This window comes from Xiphophorus couchianus, chromosome 6 (genome assembly GCF_001444195.1).
Source record: "Xiphophorus couchianus chromosome 6, X_couchianus-1.0, whole genome shotgun sequence".
Lineage (NCBI taxonomy): Eukaryota > Metazoa > Chordata > Actinopteri > Cyprinodontiformes > Poeciliidae > Xiphophorus > Xiphophorus couchianus.
This window is the reverse complement of record NC_040233.1, coordinates 22,424,345-22,445,667: the sequence shown is the minus strand read 5'-3', so window position 1 is coordinate 22,445,667 and position 21,323 is coordinate 22,424,345. Positions and strand designations below refer to the sequence as shown.

Genomic DNA, 21,323 nt, shown 5'->3' with positions numbered 1-21,323 from the left:
ATTCTACCTTATTATGTGATTTTTGCGACAGGGTGAAAGTGTTTGCGGAGAATCGGATCAGCCGCTGACGTCCGGCGAGCCGTCGGCGCTCGAGGACGCAGCGACCTTCCATCAGAGAGAGACGCCACCGTCTTCCAGCACCGAGACCCAGCAGCCGTCCGACCTCCAACCGGAAAACCCTCCTCAGGAGAACATGGCCGTCGGTTCTGACAACCCAACGCCGCCGGACGCGCCGCGCAGTCCTCCACCAGAAACCAGTTTGCACATTCCCAGTTCTGCTCCAGCAGAAGAAGACGACGACAACGACTCGTCCGCAGACGATGAAGACAAATCCCAGCCTTCCACTGACAACGCCGGCACTTGTCCTGATGTCCAGATGGAGGACGCGGCGTCCTCCGAGACCCTTGACCCCAGAGAGGAGTCGAGCGACGCTCATCAGGGCTCAGAGAGCAGCGCCGCAGCAGAGAGCTCTCCCCTGGACGGAAGCGCGGCTGACACTAACATGGAGACGCCGCCCGAGCCGATGGACGCCACGCCGGCGGACGAAAAGACGGAAACATCGGCGGCCGAAGAGCAGAGCCCGAGGTCGGTCCAGTCGGCGCTGCAGACGGACAGCGGCAGCGCCTCGGGCTGCTGCTCGCCGCAGTCCGCCGACCGAGACTCGGACTCCTCCGGATCGAAGCTGAAAGCCCGGCCGGCGGACGAAGACGCCGACGTCCTCGTCCCGCACCCACGCAAGAGGAAGATGCCGAAGCCGGCGGCGTCGCCGCTGAGCTTGGCCGCCCAGCAGGAGAGAGAGAGGTGCCAGCAGTCGCTGGCGGCCATCGTGGACGCGGTGAAGCTGGAGGAGATCGAGCCGTACCAGACGGAGCGGGCCAACCCGTACTACGAGTTCCTGCACATCCGCAGGAAGATCGAGGAGAAGCGCAAGGTGCTGTGCAACGTGACGCCGCAGCCGCCGCAGTACTACGACGAGTACGTGACGTTCAACGGGTCGTACCTGCTGGACGGGAACCCACTCAGCAAACTCTGCATCCCCACCGTGAGTCCGAACGGATCACACAGAACCGCAACAGAACCACAACACGCACCGTAGGACTCACTGACATGTGACATTTTCTTTCTTCTTTCTTTCCTTTCTTTCTTCTTTCCATCTTTTCTTCTTGCCTTCCTTCCTTTTTCCTTTTACTTTCTTTTTCATTTTCTTTCTTTCCTTTCTTTCTTTCCTTCCTTCCTTTCTTTTTTCTTTTTTTAAATTTCTTTCTTTCTTTTCTGGCTTCTTTATCAAAATCTGAAAAGTGCGGTGTGCATTTTAATCCCTCTGGGCTCTAATATCTCTTGATAAAATCTGTTATTTATTGTCTGACTCTGAAGCACGGTGGTGGCAGCATCAGGTTTATTTTTATTTCATAATCATGCAACTTTTTCCTTCCTCTTTATTCCTCATGTTTCTCCTTCACATTAAACTGAATAATTGATCAGTTTTTTCTCTAAACGTGTTTAAAAAATAATGATCAATAATTAATAATCGTATTTTCCAGATAACTCCGCCCCCTTCGCTTCCTGAGCCGCTGAAGGAAATGTTCAAGCAGCAGGAAGTCGTCCGGATGAAGCTGCGGCTGCAGCACAGCATCGAGCGCGTACGTTTTTTATTTTATCTTAATTAATGTCACCCAGGTTGACCTGACGACCTCCGGCTGACCTTTGGCCCCTCTCGTTTCAGGAGAAGCTGATCGTTTCCAACGAGCAGGAAGTGCTGCGGGTCCACTACCGGGCCGCCAGAACACTAGCCAACCAGACGCTGCCGTTCAGCGCCTGCACCGTCCTGCTGGACGCCGAGGTGTACAACATGCCTCAGGACATCCAGGTGAGCCTCGCTCTGACCTCCGACCTCTGACCTGCTGCTCTGGGTTTGAACTTGTCGGGATTTTGTTGCCAGGGCGACGACGGGAAAACGTCGGTGAGGGATCGGTTCAACGCCCGGCAGTTCATGTCCTGGCTGCAGGACGTCGACGACAAATTCGACAAGCTCAAGGTCAGACTTTCAAAATAAAAGCTCATGGATCTGGTTTTTATTTTGGAAGTTTTTCAGACGAAGAGGAGGGTGATTGATGAAGGTTTTTACTGATCAGGGATCAATAAGAAGCTGGAGGTTTCATGTTATTCACTGAATAATTGATTAAAACTGAAAGGTCAAAGGTCAGGCTGAAGGAAGTCGACATATTTCCTTCCTTTATTTCTTTTTCTTTCTCTTTTATCTCAAAGGTTTCAGATATTTTTTTTCTATAAATTCCCAATAAATTACATATAATCACGTATCAATAGTCCTGATTGATTTTCACTTTGAATCCTAAAGTTTCAATTTTATTAATTTTTCTGCTTACAGCAGTTTTCAGCAGATTGTTGCCCTTAACAGTCAGTTCAGGGTCAAAGGTTGAGCGTAGGGAAGAAACCAAACCAGGTTTGTTTCTCAGACCTGGTTCTGACCCGTTTGGTCCTGACCTGTTTGGTCCTGATGTTTGGTTCTGACCCGTTTGGTCCTGATGTTTGGTCCTGACCCGGTACTGACCCGTTTGGTCCTGATGTTTGGTCCTGACCCGGTACTGACCCGTTTGGTCCTGTCCCCCCAGACGTGCCTGCTGATGCGGCAGCAGCACGAGGCGGCGGCGCTGAACGCCGTCCAGCGCCTGGAGTGGCAGCTGAAGCTGCAGGAACTGGACCCGGCCACCTACAAGTCCACCAGCATCTTCGAGATCCCCGAGTTCTACATCCCGCTGGTGGAGGTCAACGACGACTTCGACCTGACCCCCATATGAGGCGTCGCCACGGCAACGCCACGGAGCAGCACTTACAGCCGGGTTTTTTTTGTTTTGGTTTTTTTTTTACCAGAACCGGGCCGTGAAGATTTCAGATGTTTTCAAAGTGTTCATACGTTGTGTACAGACTGTGCTCTTAATTTTTTTTAACTTATTTTATACATAAAAAAAGTAAATGTGCATTTGTACATAGTCATGTAATTATTGTTTTAAACTGTAAAAAAAACAAAAAGTAAAATAGATATTTTGATTGTAAACTCGTTCCGTCTGATGTTTTAATGGACCAAAGTCGTTTTGTTTTGGGTTTTTTATCCGGTCTTCGTCTGTGATGTTCTCGTCGTTCGTTGTTGTCGTCCTTTTCTTTTCTTTCCAACGTTTCTTCCTTCCTTCCTTCCACATCTGGAGCTTTACGCCACAGCTGGTGTTTCCTGGACTTTGGCGGTTTTAATGCTGTGCATGCGTTGCGATGTTCTTTATCTTAAAGTACCGTGGACTTTAAATTCGTGAGGTTTTAACTGAAGTGTTCCAGCTCTCTCTCTCTCTTTAGTCTTTTTGTTTTTATGTTTTATTTTCCACCCCAACATCGTGTCTCTTTCTTCTGGCGGCCTCAGAGTGTCCTCCTGTGTCGTCCATATTGTGTCTCGCGCACATCGAAGTCTGTTGTGGCTTCCAAGAAAAAAAGAAAAGAAAAAAAACACTTTTACAGTTTCGACGTGAGATCACAACAAATCCTATTTTTTCAACATAATGCCTTTTGAACGATAGTTCTAAAAAAATGTCTATTTTAATATTTACTTGTTACATGACTTGTACATATTTGTAATATATAATTGAATAAATTTTATTTGTTGTGAAATTATATCTTGTGTTGGATGAATTTTTTATTCAACTGCATAATAATTATTATTGTGTGCATGCAGTACTCTGATCTGCCAGGAGGGGGCACTGCAGACAGCAATGCAAATTGCCGATGGAGGTATATATATATATATATATATATATGTATATATATATATATATATATATATATATATACCTCCATCCATATTTTCAATATATTTAATTGAAAATAATTAATTTGGAAATTTTGACTTTTGCCTAATGTTTAATTTATATATTTATATGAATTATTGTCATTTTCATCCTTAAAATACCAAAATTTCCGCTTAACTTTATATTTTGGCCGGTCTGATGATGTGATTATTAAATATTAAATGATTGATAATTAGATCAGTTACGTACTTGAGTAGCTTTTTTACCAGATACTTTTTTACTCTTACTCGGGTAACTTCTTGGACTACTTTCTACTTTTACTTGAGTAAATAAGTTTAACTAGTGGCTATTCGTATTCGAGTACAATTACTCTGATCATAAATCATTTTTTTCCAAAATTGATTTCTTTTTATTTTATTGTCTGAATAAATACCTTGTGGCGTTTTAGACAAAAAAACATTATTACTTCAGGAGGTGTTTTGTGTGTTTTTCTTGTCACGTCGTGTTGTTTTCTGGTTAAAGTTGCAGTTTCCCGCTGCAGCTGATCACCTGTGGAGCTGCAGCGGCGCATCGCCTTACGAACCAGCCGCCCAGCGGGACGCCCGATCGGCTTCCTCACCTGACGAGGCGCCGCCGATAGGAGAGGAGACAAAGGACCCGCAAACTGGGAGGAGAAGAAGATCCGTCACGCAACCCGAGCCAACCCGCTCACGTGTTGGTTTTACGCAGCGCTTTTACGCACGTTTTTTTGTTTCCCCCCTTCTTCTTTTTCTTGATCCGCTCTGCTCTGAATCCGAGTCTCGGTGCGCTGATTTGGGATCTGTTTGACCTCGGGCGCCGGTGTTTTCTCTCCGCAGAGGCTTCGCTTTGAAAATGGAGCGTGTGCCTTTAAGGCGCCCGACCGCCTGCCGCTTTGTGCTGCGGAGAGACTGACGCCCTCTGGACACAGTGGACACCGGAGCGGCGGCGGATCACCATCCCGGAGGAGTTCAAAGAGAAAACCAGCTCCGCTTCTTACAAAAAAAACCCAACCTGGAGGCTTATCGACTGCGTTCAGGTGAGTTTAAACACCTTTTTAATCGGCGCTGCTGCGCTTGCGTGCGAGTGAAACTTAAAAAAAAGAGAGAGAAGAAAAAGCAGAAAGGCGCTCAGGAATGAGGGAGCTAATGTCCCTCACATGTTTCCTCTTCGTCATGTGGAGACGATGTATGTAAAAAAAAAAAAAAAAAAAACAGAGTGGAGTGTGTGTGAAAGTGCAACACACACACACACACATAGAGTCAGAAAATGGATGCAGGCAGCTGATGTTGCCAGATGTGTTGCGCACATTGTTATTCCCTAAAAGAGGAAAAAAGCAGCGCTGGCTGCTTGAATGACATGAGACTGCGGCCCTTTTCTTCTCTCTCCATCTGCAGAAATCAGAGTTTAGCTGCGATTTCCACCAAAGTTACAGGACAATCGGCTCCCGCTGCTCCACCTTTTCACATTTAAAGTCCGGTTAGCGGCGCGGAGGGAAAAGAGTTTCGACCCGAAACAAACTGAACGTTTTAGAAGCAACTGAAATAAAATGTTTCTATTTACATCCACGAACTTTAGTCCATTTAAGTTTGGTTTTTCTGCGACAAATCAACGCAAATTAGATCATTTTAAAGCAAATCTGTCAAAGCCTGTCATGCTTTGACTAGACCATTCTAACTCCTGAAGACGTTTTGACCTGTTTTAGATTCCTGATTCAAATGATTTTATGTCTCTTTAATGCATTAAATTTGGGGTTTTCTGACAAATCAAGGCAAAGTTTTAAAGTAAATCTTAAAAAAAAAAAAAAAAAGTTTCATGTTTCGGAGGATCTGAAAACCAAACTTTACTTGGTTTTGTAAATTTAAGCTCAGCCAGATACTCTGTTGAACTTTGACTAGGCCATTCTAACTCGTGAAGACGCTTTGACGTAAACCTTTGGTGTTCCAGATATCTTATTAAAATAAATGCTAATGGAAAACATCCCCACAGCATGATGCTGCCACCGCTTTGCCTCACAGTGCAGCAGCTGAAACTCTGAGTTGCTTTTGAACAGGAATCACTGGAACTTTGACCAAAATATTTGATGCGCATCGACAATTTCAATGATGTCCCTCGGCAGAATTAAATTTTTTTTTTCTTTCTGGTGACTGTTTGATGTTTTCATTACTTTTTATTTGTCTGTTTTTATGATGTAAAGCACCTTGAGCCGCCTTGATTGATTGATTGATTTTGCCTAAAAGGTTAAATATTTGGCAGAGAATGTTCTTCGTCATGTTTTCTTGTTTCTCCTGCTGCAGCCTGGATTCCTGATGCCCAACTTAAAGCCTCTTTCCCACAAAACTGAGGTTGCAGCAATGAATCTTAAATAATTTTGGGAATCTGTGATTCTTACATGTGAAGCCAATATTATCTTCCTCAGCAAAGGTATAAAAATCAACGACTTTCTTGTTATGTTTAGCAAAATTTCAAATAAAAAATCAGTATCGGCCAAAATCGGCAGGTCAGGCCTCTTAAAAATTGGTAATCAATCAGAAAACTGCAATCGGTGCCTAAAACCCAGATCAGGGATCTGCGACCTCTTTGACCTCCTACAACGACTTTTAGTAACTTTGGCTAATAAAAGGTAAAGAACTGGAGCTGCAACTGAGATTATTTTGTTTTATAATTCAGTTATTCTAACGATGAATCGATTAATCAGGTTGTTATTGTAAGTAAGAATTTGTTCTTAATAACTCACCAGTTTAAACAAAGGTTAAAAGAAAAAGGACGTTTCCATTTAACCACTTAAGCTTTTTTATGCAACATTATAAACACATTAAAAATGCAAATAAAGAAATAATTCAGTTCCATTTTTAAATCAGAAAAAATAACATTGCATTTTAGGAACAGATGCTTAACAGGAGTTAAAAGAGCCTCTCAAGGCGTTTTGGGTAAAACAGATTTACAGATAAATCAAGTTTCTTTTTGTCTTAAATGTGAAATGTTTTTATTTTTGTACAGTTTTGGCTTAATTACTGCTCTGAGTGGGTTGTTCTTTCAGCAAATGGCCTTTTTAAAAGTCTGTATAGTCCAGTTAATGGTTTATTGATTACTAAATTAGTTGACGATTATTTTAATAATTTATTAATCACGATTAATCGTTTCAGCCATATGTAAAACTTCCTGTTTATTTCCACAAAATGGCCTTATGTTGAGTCTTTATACTCCAGTTGACAATTAATTGATTACCAATTCGGTAATTGTTTAATCCGATTAATCGTGTCAGTTTTAAATTTGATTTCTTCAAACTTTATGAAAATTGTTCAGACTTTTTTCTTATTTTGGCTGCTTTGAAATGAAAACCTGAATAAAAACGTCGTTGTTGACGCTCTTTGTGCTGCAAGGTGTTTTCCCGTCGCGCGCTGGTGAGACCGTCAGGATGAGGTCCGCTCGGCTGATCCTCCCCGCCACGGCAGCGCTGCTCTTCCTCCTGGCCGGACTCTCTCTGACCTCCGGCTGCAACAAAGCCCTCTGCGCCAGCGACGTCAGCAAGTGTCTCATTCAGGTGAGGCCTTAGATCCTGGCCACAGATCGCGAGCGAAACCGAGGGATGATTGTGGGGTTGGGATCTTGGTCGAATTAAGCAAACGGCGCCGATCTTCTGAGCAGATAAAAGCAGCAAAACGCAACCAGGATTTTTGATTCTCTCGACGTGAACGTCGAACCGCATCAAAGTTCACTTCAACCGAACCAGGAAAGAGGGTTTTTAGGCAACTAAAAATCCACATCACAGTTTGATTGTGCATTCACACCTCCATAAACGAACCGGGCTTTCTACGCAAACGAACTAGAATTGGATTAAAGCAAACTGAACGGCTGGTGTGAATGCAATCAGAAAACTCTGGGCTGTTTGTCCAGAAGGTCCGGTTTGTGTAATCAAACTGTGATGAGGACCAAAAAAGCAAACTTTGGTCCACCTAGAAGCATCGGTCTTAGTTTGAACGTCCAGCAGACCGGAGACTGCTCCAAAAACAGGAAGTGGACTACAGTACAGGGCATTCTGGGTAAATACAACTAAGACAAACATGCTAGCCTAGCGCTAGCGGGAGAAATGGCTTGTCTTTTACGAAAGACAAAAGAGAAATCCAACTACCACAAAAATCTGTCTCTTCTCCATTTTTGTTTACATTTTGTGAAGAAGGGAGTTGCGCTCATGTCTTCTTCTGAGTTTTTCATTTTGTTTCCTTCAGTCGCTCTTGAAGCAGAGCCCCTACAGGCGAGGAGGGGAACATGTTTTTACAAATGTTGCAATTTTTGTCCCCAGTTGAACCGAATCTACCGGACAATCATATGTAAAAACAGCCTAAGAGTTCATCTCTGGCCCATTTCTTCATCACATCAGCAGTCTTCCTCTCTTCCTCTCTTCCAGTTGACTTCTTTCCAATGATCGTAATGAGCTCTGCAGCTCTTGCGACCTCGCTGACACTAACTTGCTAGCTGTCAGAGACAAGAGTGGCGGCTTGTGTGTGAAGGAGAAACTTCTCCGCCTGCAGAGGCTCTAGATGGTCCGTGTTGCTTGTGATTAGTTGGATCTGCTGTCTGGATCTCGCTTTTCTCGCTCTGCTGCCACTTCCACTCATTTGTCTGGATTCTCTAAAACCCCCAAGGGTGGCAGGTTGGAGGTGATCAGCAGGAGGGGTGTGTGTGTGTGTTGTACTTTTAGGAACTTGAGCAGGGTTGTGGGGTGGGGCAGCATGATCACTTTCCAGCGCGCCGCTTTCTGCAGCGGCTGCGCTTTGACTGATGGCTGGGTTTCCACTTGAGAGCAAGAGAAGCCAAATAAGAGCTTTTTAAGATAACCTCATCTGTCTCGGCATGGAAATTGCTGTTGGACGGTAACAACCGGCGCTTGTGCCGACTAGCTTGTTCGCTCATTTTTTAAATGGTTATCATCCAAGCTACACATGTTCAACCAACCTGCAAAGTTAAAAATAAATGAAACTCAGGATGGCACTTAGGATGACCGACGAGTCAATGTTTCTACGTTCTAAGTTGGAAAAGTTCCCCAAGTTTCTCTGGTTTAAAATCCAACATGGCTGCCATGGCTATGGTACATAGTGAAGGTTTAAAAAATATTTAAAAGGTGACCTATTACGCTTCCTTGTACAGGTTAGGATAGGTAAAAAAAAATTTGCACAAAGTCATTTTTAGATGATCAAATTTTAGTCTGGATAGTTCTGATTATTTTAAGTCTTTTAAATTAAAATAATCTGCTGATGGCCAAGCTCAACATTTACACATGAAAATGGTTTCTAACAGATGAAACAGTTTTTCACATGGCTCCATTTAAAATCAAGAACACTTATATATATACTGTATATATATATATATATATATATATATATATATATATATATATATTTATATTTATATATATATATTTATATAAGCTTGAATGCATTTGGGATGCTTCCATATCTCATTTTTTAGAAAATTAGATATGTTAGGAGTATTTCTGATTACTAAAACGTGGCTTTATGGGCTGTTTTATGTAGTTTTGTTTCTTACGCCACCTTTAATAAGTATAATTAGCAAAGGGCTCAGATCTTTTAACACATCTTTTTATGCTTTAAGCTGACAAAACTAAATTTTTTTATAGGTGTATTTGATTAGCAGCACTTAGCTAGTATTTTCCTCTTAACGCCAGTGGAAGCAGCAGGGGGCGTACTTAGTTTTTACTTCACTCTATTCAAAATAAAAAAACACTTTTTCTATAAATATACACGTTAGGTTTGTTTTTATTTATTTTATTTGCTAGCGAAGTTGCTTGTTGCTAACTTTATCCTGATAGCTAAAGCGCTAAGCTAGCCTATGTTAGCAGCACCTCCATTTCTCGTTTTCTTTTAAGACAATAGGGAGTATGTTTGATTAATAAAACGTGGCTTTGCGTGTTGTATAGTTTTATTTTTTTACAACATCGCCTTTAAGAGGTATAATTAGTGGAGGGATCAGATTTAGGGGCAGAGAGACGGTGATTATGCGAACTGTGTGTGGGTTTTTTGCAGTCCCTCGCTGCTGAGTCATTTCTGAGTCTTTTATTATTGCTCAGTGTGTTTACACGGAGGAGACGGTTCCTGAAAGGATGAGAGGGAAGCTGTGTGGAGAAAGAACAAGGAAAGGAAAGGAGAGCAAAACAGGCAGGAGGAAAGTTAGGGGGGAACTTTCTGCTCTGTTCTCCAGGTGTTTTCTTGCCCCTCTCTCCTCCCGTTCCTCCCCCATTATTGTCGTGACCTTGACGTGGAGGAATGTGCTCCCTGCTCCAAGTCGAGAGGGAGGAAAATAAAAGCTCCTCCGGCGCCGTTTAATCCCACCAACAAGGTTTTACTTTTGTCTCCTTCAAAGTCTGGTTCCTGTAGACGTTTCCAGAAGCGCTGCGTCTCAAACTGGAAACTTTGATTTCTCATTGCCCTACCAAACAGACCGCATGTTTACTCCAGTTTATCGCCTACCTTTAACTGAAGATTTAAGATATGTTTGTGGTTTTTGTTTTTTTACATGTCTGTGACTTAGCCTGAAAGTGTAAATGGTGGATGGACGTTTTAAAGTGGCTTTTGTGGCTGTTTGAGTCATGAATATCTCGCCATCTGCGCCTCTGTTGTTGAGTTTCTGGGTTTAACAGGAGGTTAAGTTAATGCGACGTGACTCATGGGGTAAAACGGGGCAAAACTCAGGAGCTGTTGCCTCATGAAGGACTGCAGCTGCAGAGCTAATAAACGGATTTGTTCACAACACCAACCTTCTCATGCATCGTCACTTTAAACGGAAAACTTCTCTGTTGTACTTTTTTTTTAATACAAAGTACAACACGGTTTTAGCTCCAGACTTAGATTTTTGAATTTATTAAACATATTTACAAGAAAAAAGTCATAATGTTACCAGACTACAGTTGTAATAATATGAGAATAAAGTTGAAATAATAAAACAATCAAGTTATTGAGAGAATAAAGTTGAATAAAACAGAATAAAGTCATTATATTATAAGAATAAATCTGTAATAATAAGAGAATAAAATCATAATATGAGAACAAAGTCGTAATAATATGAAAATAAAGCCATTAAAAGTTGTAATAATATAAAAATAAAGTTGTAATAACACTAGAATAAAGTCATATTACGAGAATAAATTTGAAATAATTCGAGAATAAAGTTGTAATAATATGGGAATAAAATCATAACATGAAAATAAAGTTGTAATAACATTAGAATAAAGTCACATTTCAGGAACAAAGTCAAAATAATGCAAAAATAAAGCCATTCAGAGCACATAGTTTTTATAATATATGAATAAGGTTGTAATAATACAAGAATAAAGTCGTAATAATATAAGAATAAAGACATTACACTACGGGAATAAAGTTGTATGACAATAAAGTCAAAGTAATACAAGAATAAATTGCTGAGATCCCTATGGTACATGAAGTTAAAAAAAATCCATATATTTAATAAACTGTAAGATGAAAGGCAGCTACCTGCATAAGTATATTGTTAATGGACCAGTAACTCATATTCTTGTTAGAAAAGACAGTTTTATGTAACACGGAAAACATGTTTGGTTCTTTACTTTCCACTGCAGTCAGTTTAATATCATAATAAACAGCAATTATTCCTGAAAAGAGTCCTGAATGTGTTGCTCTGAGCTTCATTTCCTCCTGCGCCGCCTTAGAGAAGACAGACCTGAGCAAACATGAAGGCGAACGTGTTGGGACCTGCTGTGGAAAAGCTGCTTCTGCTCATGTTTTCCTGATTTACCATCTCCGTCTCACATTCTCAGATAGATAACAGACGTCTCATCCAGATTACTGTTGCGTTCATGAGCATTTTATTGCAGTTTTTCTTAAAAACCTAATTTCTGTGGCATTGTTTATCACCAATCAGAGTCTGCAGTGAAACTAATCTGATCGCATATATTTACATAAACAAACAATAATTTCTGGTGTTGAGCGTTTATATCTAACATTCGATCGCTAAATTTGCATCTGTCACGCTCTCTGCTCTAACATTGCCGCTCCTCATGTATGGAACACCAAACATATCAAAAATGTGTGAAGTTTCATGTGTTTTTGTATGTTTTTAAATTAATGCGTATGTAAATGAACGACACCTCCAGTGAATGACAGATTGTTTTCATCCAATCAGAATGTTCCTTCGATGAAAAAGAACCAATCACAACCAACGAGTAAAAATACTGCAGGAAGTGACAGAAATAAAACAAAACTGTAAGATTTGAGAACATTATGCACTTGAATTTTGTAGTCTAGTATGTTGTTAAGCACATATGCTTACTTTGTGCATTCAAGGTAACATTTATACATTTCTTAAGAATAAAGTGATTATATTACGAGAATAAAATCATAACATTAATTTTAATTATTTATTTCAAACAGGTTTTTAAAACCTTTATGAGAATAAAGTTACAATAATACAGGAAAATGATAATTGAGTTACAGGAATAAAATCATAATAATACCAGAATAAGGTCATACGACATATTCAAAATAGTACAAGAATAAAGTCATTATGTTACAGTAATAAAGTTGTAATTATATGAGAATAAAATTGTAATAATACAAAAATAAGGTTATTATTTTACGAGAAAAAATCATAATATCATAATAAAGTCATAAAAATATAGAAATTGTCATATTGCAAGAATAAAGTTGTAATAATATGAAAATAAATTAATATTACCAGAATAAAGTCCTAATATTATTATAATTGAGAAAAACACAAGAGATCATAACACAGTTGAATTGTGTAGGCTAATAATATGTATCTAAGCACACACGCTAACTTTGTGCATTTCAGGTAAAATTTCTCGATTTAATATGATGTCATCCTTTCCCAGTCAACTCACTGTTTTTTTTAGTCCAGTAATAATTACTGTACTGGAAGCAAACCAGTGGTTGTCCTTCCTGTTGCTGGTTTAATGACAGGCTTCCTGTTTGAAGAGCCTGGCCTCTCGCTGCCTCCTCTCTCTGCACCTCAATATCAAAAAACCTTTTAAAGCTGACGTTTTTCACCAAATATCCGTTTATATGTATCAGAAATCTGTATTTCTATTTCTAAATGTCTCCTCAGACATTCTTAAGAGTGTTAGGGTCAGGTTAAGAAAAATATATAATTTATGAGAATAACGTAATAAAATTACCAGAATGAAGTTGTGATATTATGAGAAAAAGTGGTTTTAACTGCAGACAAATGAAAAATGTTGAGCATCTTGTGAAGTTATACTTTGGTATTTGTTTTAGAAATAACAAAGTAATCTATTAACACATCTTGCTGGATGCTACTGGTAATAATATGATGCTTATGTGTTTACTACAATTTTATTCTGCCAATATGATAACTTTATTCTCGTAATATTCTGACTTAGCTATTGCAATATTATGACTTTATTCATGAAATATTATGACTGAATTATCTTAATATTATGATTTTACTACCGTAATATTACGATTTTACTCTAGTAATACTATGTCTTTATTCATGTAATATTTTGACTTTATTATTATATTACGAGTTTATTATCTTAATATTACAACTTTATTCCAGTAATATTACGACTTTGTTATCATAATATTATGACTTTATTATTGTAATATTACAACTTTAACACACTATCACAACTTTATTTTGTAATATTGTAATTTTGATTTCGTAATTTTAGGTATTTTTTGTTTTTTTCTTAGCCTAATTCTGCGTCGTACATTATTAAGTTTCGTTGCTCTGAAGCAGAAATGCATCGTGAGGTCTTCGCGGTGTTCTTAAGCATGTTGTGTGTGTGTGTTTTCTTTTTCTCATGCGTGTTTCCATGCATTCCCTGCAGGAGCTGTGCCAGTGCCGTCCCTCGGATGGAAACTGCTCCTGCTGCAAAGACTGCATGCTGTGTCTGGGGAACCTGTGGGAGGAGTGCTGCGACTGCGTTGGTAGGTGCAGCCGATGCGTGTGTTCGCTGTTCGCAACAGTCAGGCTCACTAAATTTATTCTAACAAAAGAGAAAATCAGTTTGGTGGTTAACATCACTCCAGCTGCTTCTGACACTTTCAATAAAATACAATAAATAACCCTAAACAAACTACAACACAATGGCTCCCAATGAGCAGTTAGCAGCGGCTAACAGTTGTAAAGTCAAACATAGCTAAACCATACAACATTAACGATGAAGACAGTTAAAAACATATCAGAAACATAGCAAAATTACTCATGAAACAATGTATATGATTAAATGTGTCTAAAATATATGTTAAATTATAATATTTATAAAGAAAACACGGCGAAGGCCCTAATACATACCACTACAGTTACCAACATCAACAGAAAAAGGGGGCGGAGCTGTCAGTTACTGGTTGCTATGGTAACCACCAACTGCCAACAGCAGCCAATTGAACACACCAATAAATAAATGTCTGGAGAAACAACTTCTGGCCAAAACAAAATAAATTCAAAGAATAAATAAACAAATTTTGACAAATCCATCTGTCGTCTTTCAAATGCCAAAATTTCCACTTAATTTTATATTCTGGTCCGTCTGATTATGTCATTTTTAAATATTTGATATTTGATCAGTAACTCAGTACTTGAGTAAACGTTTTAACGTTTTTTACTTTTTTAGTAATTTCTTGAACGGCCACGTTTTGCTTAATTGTTTGAGTAAAAATACATTAAAATAGTGCTACTTTTACTTTAGTACAGTTTTTGGGTCATCTACTCACTTCTAATGGAATGTCTGTAGATTTCTTTAACTTTGCACAAAAAAATTCAAAGATCAGATTGCAGACACAGACATGTTTGTAGAGGGAGAAGAAGAAGTCGGATCTCCTCTGACTCTGGAGATCACAGATCTCTCAGAAACGCGCCGACTGACAGATATTGCTCCGCTTGCTGACATGGAGGCTTTATTAAAACGCTTTCATGTGGAAAAGACGAACAACGATCTGAGCGCCACGCTCTGTTTCTGCGGCGCAGATGTTGGACCGCTGGTTCTCCTCCTGGACGGGGCTTTTACGGCCCACCGAGGAGATGTTGTCGCTCTGAGCAAATACATTGTCTTCCTTTATGTTTTCTTCCCTTTTTCACTGTCCGCTTTCCACTTGCAGCAAATTATCTGTGCCAAACGCCGACTGCTTTGAAGTGCGAGTGTTTAGAGGATCTGGGGGGAAGATTTAGGAGGCTGGTTAGAGGAGCTTGGATTTAAAAAATGCAGGGAGGGAGTGGAGCGGCCATGAGTGTGTTTTATCTAAAACAGCTGCTCTGGCTCTGCTTTTAGCGTCGGTTTCTGATCCAAATCCTCTGTCAAACTCCGTCCCCCATTAAATGATTTACCCATTAGCTGTAATTCACTTGAACTTGTTGCACAGGGTTGAGAGATCGTATCTGGGGATGTGGGGACTTGCTTCTGTGTTGAAATTAAACGAAGTGTTAAACAGACCTTAATTGAGATGAGACTTTTTTTTTTTACAGTGCTGTTGTTTTTTTCAAAACCAACCCCGTTGAGTTTAAAGGGGACCATAATGCTGCTTTGACCAGGTTAGGTTAGGATAGGCCAGGGGTGTCCAAAGCTTACAAAGTTAAGCTAGTGAGGGATTAATCTGATTAAATATTTTAGCACATTTTAGCACTAGCAATTATACAACCATACGTCTTTGAAAAGCATCAGTGGAGCCTCCTGTGAGAATGCAGCAAGTGGTTTCTGGATGGTAAGTCAAAAACAAAAAAAACTCTTGTCTTTTTCAGAGCCGCTGTACAGCGCATATAGTAGTAAAACTAGCTGACCAAACATTCTGAAGTTCCACTGGGGTTGCTAGGTAACGGGCGGAGCTCTACCGGGGTTGCTAGGTAACAGTGCAATTCCTGTGGAATGTAACTTTTCTTGGAAGCAGTTGAGACCCAAATGGAAGTACAAAATGCTTTGAAAGGTATCTTTTAAAACTGTTTGTGGAGGCAGAAATGTTTCCATAACTTGCTCTGACGCGTCTCCCATCGTCAGGGATGTGTAACCCCAAGAACTACAGCGACTCTCCTGCCACCTCCAAGAGCACGGTGGAGGAGCTGCACCGCCCCATCCCCTCGCTGTTCCGCGCCCTGACGGAGGGCGACGCGCCCATCAACATGATGGTGGTGTCCTTCCCCGTGGCGGAGGAGTTCACGCACCACGAGAACCTGGTTTCCTTCCTGGAGTCCCTCAACAGCCAGCCGCAGAACGTGTCGGTGCCCGGGAACAGCATCCACACCGGCATCGATCCTCACGGTAAAGCATGTTTCTTCTCACCTCGTTTTTCAAAATAGGGGGCGGGGGGCCATTTGACACACCTGGACAGATTTTTTTGCGGCCCCTCGACCTCAAATCATAAATGAATTAGGATAAAAGTACGACTTTTACATCAAAATCTATCTAAAAAAATGTCATATTCAACACAAAGTGATCATCTTTTCCAAGCTTTCTGGTTTCTTTCTGTTGTCATGGTAACTAGGACCACATCAACTCCTTGCTTTTAATTGCTCCGTTTATTAAAACCTGGCTAAATACATCAAGTGTTTTCATATTAAGACTGACCTAAATCCTGATTGTATTTCTGAGAACAAAATATTTTTTAGTTCTCTTCAATTGAGACCAAATTAATAAGCAAACTGGATGAATTTTGTTTAACAAGCAAAACATGAAAAAAAAAGCCTTTCAAGTTTTGTATCTGCAGTCCCATTCCTACAAAATAAAATAGATATAAAGGTATTAAAAAACTCCATAAGTAAAATATATCATTATTATTATATACTATTATTACATATATGTTAAAATAAGATAGTTCATGCTTACTTTATTGTTGAACATTTTTGGTGATTTTAATTTTTGAAAATTATTTTTTTTTTTTTAGCCCACAAGAAATTTCAAACTGACCATTTTTGGCCCAATGACAGAAAGTTTGGACACCCCTGGTTGTTGGACCACCCACGGTGGTCATTAATGTGATTTATTTATTTTTTTTATACAATGCAAAAATATTTTCTTCCATGACGTTTGCACATTCAGACAGAATTGTTGAGGAGATTACTAGGAAGTATCGTAAAATTCAGCAAAAACTCTGAAAATATTCTGAAATATTAAGAAATTAGCTCACCTCGCGTTTGAATAAGCCACATAGCATCCTGAATGCTCAACACCACGGGTGCCCAAAGTGTGGTCTGGGGACCATTTGTGGCCCTTTAAATGATTTTATTCAGCCCCTGACCACAAGTCAAGAATGGTAAAAATTGGAAATTGTCTCTTTTTCTTTTAGTAAGGCAAGAGTCTGAAGCCTTTTTATGTTTTGAATCTTTAATGATATACTGATTAAATTGGTTTATTATTAAGCAGGAAAAAAAACAAACAAAAGAATAAAAATTGCAATAAACTAATTTTTGCATTTTTAGTTTAATTAATTTTGTGGCACACCAGTAGTTTAAATTAAAGTTTGGACACCACACACCAAGACCAGTCAAAACGTACGAAAGAATGTGTTGCGGCAGCCACCCAGTCAGTGGCGAATGTATCATTGGCAAAAAAATGTTGGAGATGGTCAACAAACAATCCGCAGTTTGTGGTTTTCTAGAATTCTTTATTAATGCCAATTTATTTTCAAACTTGGAGGAAAAGCAGGTCGGCCAATAATGTCTGACCATTTTAAGTTTTTAAGTTATTATGATATGATAAATGTTAAGTTGCTTGTATTGAGTCTTAAGAAATTTTCCTGTATAAATAAAAGATTATATATTAAAACACTTCTATGTATTTTCACAACACTACTCTTAAGTTTTTCAGTGTTTTTATATAGAGACTCTGTCAGATCAGCTCTGATAATGCAGAGCTTCAGTTTTTTCCATGTTTTTGTTTTAGTTTGCTGCTATTTGTTGGCGTTTCACTCTTAAACCATTGCTATAAAGTTACAGCATTCCCACAAAGCTCAGCAGTTAACTCATTACACCGACCCAAAACACATGGCCTCACTTAATTACAGAAAACCCATCAAGTAAAAGTAGAAACACTGAGGGCTAAAGGTAATTATGTGTTCTTGTGAACCATGTTTTGCTGAATCCGTGACTCAACCTGCTTCCTTTCCCTCCAGAGAAAATGTGCACGGTGGTTTACTTTGACGACTGCGTCTCCATTCGTCAGTGCAAGCAGTACTGTGAGTCAATGGGCGGATCAAAGTACCGCTGGTTTCACAACGCCTGCTGCCAGTGCATCGGCCCAGAGTGCCTGGACTACGGCAGCAAGGCTGTCAAGTGCTTGAACTGTCTGTTCTGACCCGAACCGATCCGATCCAATCTCTGGGCACATGTTGGCACCAAAAGACTGAGGGAAGAGAAACCCATCACTGTTATATGTTAGCATTCCTCAGTAACCATGTAAAATAAACCCCCGCCTCCTCCTTCCTTCCTCTCCTCCTCCTGCAAATTGTTTTTTATTCTGCTGTTACTGTATATTGTTAGATATGTCTACCATAGTGTGTTTTTTACTAGAGGTGTATATGAATAATGTATTTTTGCAATTACTGTCAGCAAAATCCCAGTCTTGTACCAAATAAAGAAAAGATTTGGTAACTTTAGTGTTTGTGTTACAAAGGCTAGTCTCAATTTAACAGAATTAAACCTTGTTTGACCATTTTTCACTGCTTTTAAAGCTGCAGTGTGTAACTTTTATAAAGATAATTTCTATATATTTGTTGAAACTGTTATTATGCTGTGACAGAACATTATGAGACAGATAATCTGTAAAAAAAAAAAAAAAAAAGGGGGAGCTTCTCTGCTTTCTCCCAGTGGTAACTAAAAACAACCAATCAGAGCCAGGAGGCGGGGCTTAGCGCTGTCAATCACCCTTCATGTGGCACCACTGAATGCTAAGGCTAGTTAGCATGGCCAACAATGACGTTGGATAAATGGTTTTCCTGTAACTTTAAGGTGTTTCTCTGCCATTAGCATATTTACAACAAGTATATGACATTGATTGACAGCGCTAAGACCCCGCCCCTGGTTGTGATTGGTTGTTTTTGGTCAGAGTGATACATTTTTCCAGATGGCAATAGCAACTCAGGGAGAGTATCTGTCTCATAAACTGTCACAACATAGTAACAATTTAACAAAAAAAAAATCCCCATATTTTTAAAATAAAAGTTGCACACTGCAGCTTTAAAAGATATCATAGTTATGTAGTTACTGTTAGTAGTTTGATTTTTGACTCATAAAATCTTTCTGTTTTGGTTCTTCTGGGCCTGAATGCTGTAGTAGTTACAGTAAGAGTCAGAATCTTATGTTTAATCTCTTTACAAACCATCAATCATATTCAGTTTTAAGCCCAATTTTTCAGTAGGAGTTTCTGCGTCCAATGAATGAATGTTGGTCATTTGGAGTTCCACAAGGCTTCATTCTAGGAATCCTTCGAGATTTAATTTCCCTGTTAATAATTTTGCTGTCTAAAAACGTTGGATTGTTTAAATGAAGAAATTTAAACCAAAAAAAAACTGTAATTCTTTGTATTACAAGCATAGAAAACAGGTGAATTAGTTTTTCTCACTCTTTACATGTGGCGTTCCACAAGGCTCCATTCTTGGTACCCTGCTGCTCTCTTTTTGTGAAATCCTTTGGAATCCATTTGTTGAGATTATATTCTGCCTAATATGATAGCCTGGCCCTAATACAACATTTATTTTTATTAAGAGAATAAAGTCATAACATTATGGTGATACCATTACAGTGTTATGAAAATAAAGTAAAAGAAATATGAGAATAAAATTGTAATAATACAAGAATAAAGTAGTAAGTTTATGGGAACCATGTTTTATAATGATAAAACAATTAAATGAGAAATCTTAGGCATCTTATTAAGTTATACTGGAAGTATTGGTTTTACCAATAAAAAATATAGAATTTTATGGTATAATGGTGAAAAATATGGAGAAAATTAATTTTTTTATAAGACATACTTACTGAACCTGTAATGCTTTTTGTTTTTAATCCAAGAAACAAATAAATTCAGTAGTCTAAAACAACACGTTTCAGTCAACGTAAGAGACTACTTCTTTAAAAAGATTATTTTAAAATATCTGTTCGTGCTTGTTATATTCATATGGAAAAGGTAACGGGTAAATGTTTTTCCCTAGTTGTCCTTTCTGCCACTCTAATCTTAGCTCAGTGTTTCACAAATCAGGAAACGCATCATTTCCTGGGGAAACAACGTTGTTATTCTTCCATTCTGGTCCACAGGTGTTCAGCTCTCAATGACCATCTCATGCAAACCAAGAGGAAAACATTCTCTGATGCCAATCTCTCGCCACCGCACACAAATGCTCTTTGTTGTGCCAGTGCACTTTGAAAAAGCAGCGGGACGCCCTATCACTGATTATGTTCCCAATTGGCATGCCACAGCAACGTGCACAGACTCATCTTGCAGGCGTACAATGGAACCTTGTCTGTCCCTTTCTTTTTAATTATTATTATATCGAGCCCTGACCTCCTTTCGCCACTGCAGCTGTGGTTTTGGGTGCAGACAGAACCAACAAAAGATCATCAGAGGACTAATTTGTTTCATATGTCCCAATGACCACCAGCTGTAAATCCCAACCACAGAGCCTTGGGAAAATACGTGTGACTCAGAATAGCAAATGGTTTCCCCAAATTTAGTTTGCGCCGCTGCTCAGAGCTCTGTTTGACAGTTCCACCACCTGAAAGAAATCAGAAGTGAAGCTGAGATCAAAATGATACCACAGTCTAAACATTCTCCAAACCTAATTTGGCCGAAACACAGAGGATATTTATCACTGCACTGCTCAGACCTGGCAGTAAAACCTGAAGGAGTCCAAACACCAAGCCTGTAATGTTTGTTGTTTGGGTGTCCTGGTATGGCATGATGCTGCATTATTGGGTTAAATAATCACAGGGGACAAATATAAAGGTGGGTTTAAAAATAACCACAATTAATTTTAGAATAAAAATTCTGCATTTTTGAACTGCAAAAACACAAAATCTTACCAACTATTTTTGATCCTGTCAGCTATTTTACAGGACTTCAGTAAAATAGGAGCTTGTTTTAAGTCAATATAAGTTTCACTGCAAAACATGAGAAAGCTGACTTGTTATAAGTGAACTAATTTGCTAGTGAAAGTTATTAATTTAAAACAAACTATTAATTGATAATAATATTACTCCTCTAAGATATTTGCACTAAAAACTAGATGAAAAATATTTTATAAGATTTGGAAAATGGTCTGAAAACAAGACCATTATTATTGCTCAATGCAATAACTACTCAGACAACACTTCAGAAACACAAAATCAAAGTATTTTTGTCTAGTTTCCAGTGCAAATATCTTAGTGCACTTGAAATAAGACAAAACTCAATCAAAAGTCACTTTTCACAAAATATAGGAACTTGTTTTTAGTCAATAATTTCTTAATATTGAATAAAAAAGTATTAGTTGCTCTGGCAAA

At 39.1% G+C, this 21,323-nt stretch overlaps 2 protein-coding genes across 4 annotated transcripts in view; both read left to right on the top strand.

Annotated features, from left to right (window-relative positions):
• Positions 1-3,675, top strand: part of ankrd12 (ankyrin repeat domain 12) — a 52,508-nt gene extending 48,833 nt beyond the window's left edge. For all 3 annotated transcript variants that reach the window (XM_028021271.1, XM_028021269.1, XM_028021272.1), the window contains 5 exons: positions 32-1,042; positions 1,542-1,640; positions 1,724-1,867; positions 1,940-2,035; positions 2,631-3,675. In XM_028021271.1, coding sequence (XP_027877072.1) covers positions 32-1,042; positions 1,542-1,640; positions 1,724-1,867; positions 1,940-2,035; positions 2,631-2,816 — 1,536 coding nt within the window. In that variant the 3' untranslated portion in view covers positions 2,817-3,675. The remainder of the gene's footprint in view (positions 1-31; positions 1,043-1,541; positions 1,641-1,723; positions 1,868-1,939; positions 2,036-2,630) is intronic.
• Positions 3,676-4,469: 794 nt separating this feature from the next.
• Positions 4,470-18,443, top strand: twsg1a (twisted gastrulation BMP signaling modulator 1a). The gene is made up of 5 exons (XM_028021650.1): positions 4,470-4,866; positions 7,211-7,371; positions 13,693-13,792; positions 15,853-16,113; positions 17,963-18,443. The coding sequence occupies exons 2-5, from the start codon at positions 7,246-7,248 to the stop codon at positions 18,142-18,144; spliced, it is 669 nt and encodes a 222-aa protein (XP_027877451.1). The 5' UTR covers positions 4,470-4,866; positions 7,211-7,245; the 3' UTR covers positions 18,145-18,443.
• The last annotated feature ends 2,880 nt before the right edge of the window (positions 18,444-21,323 follow it).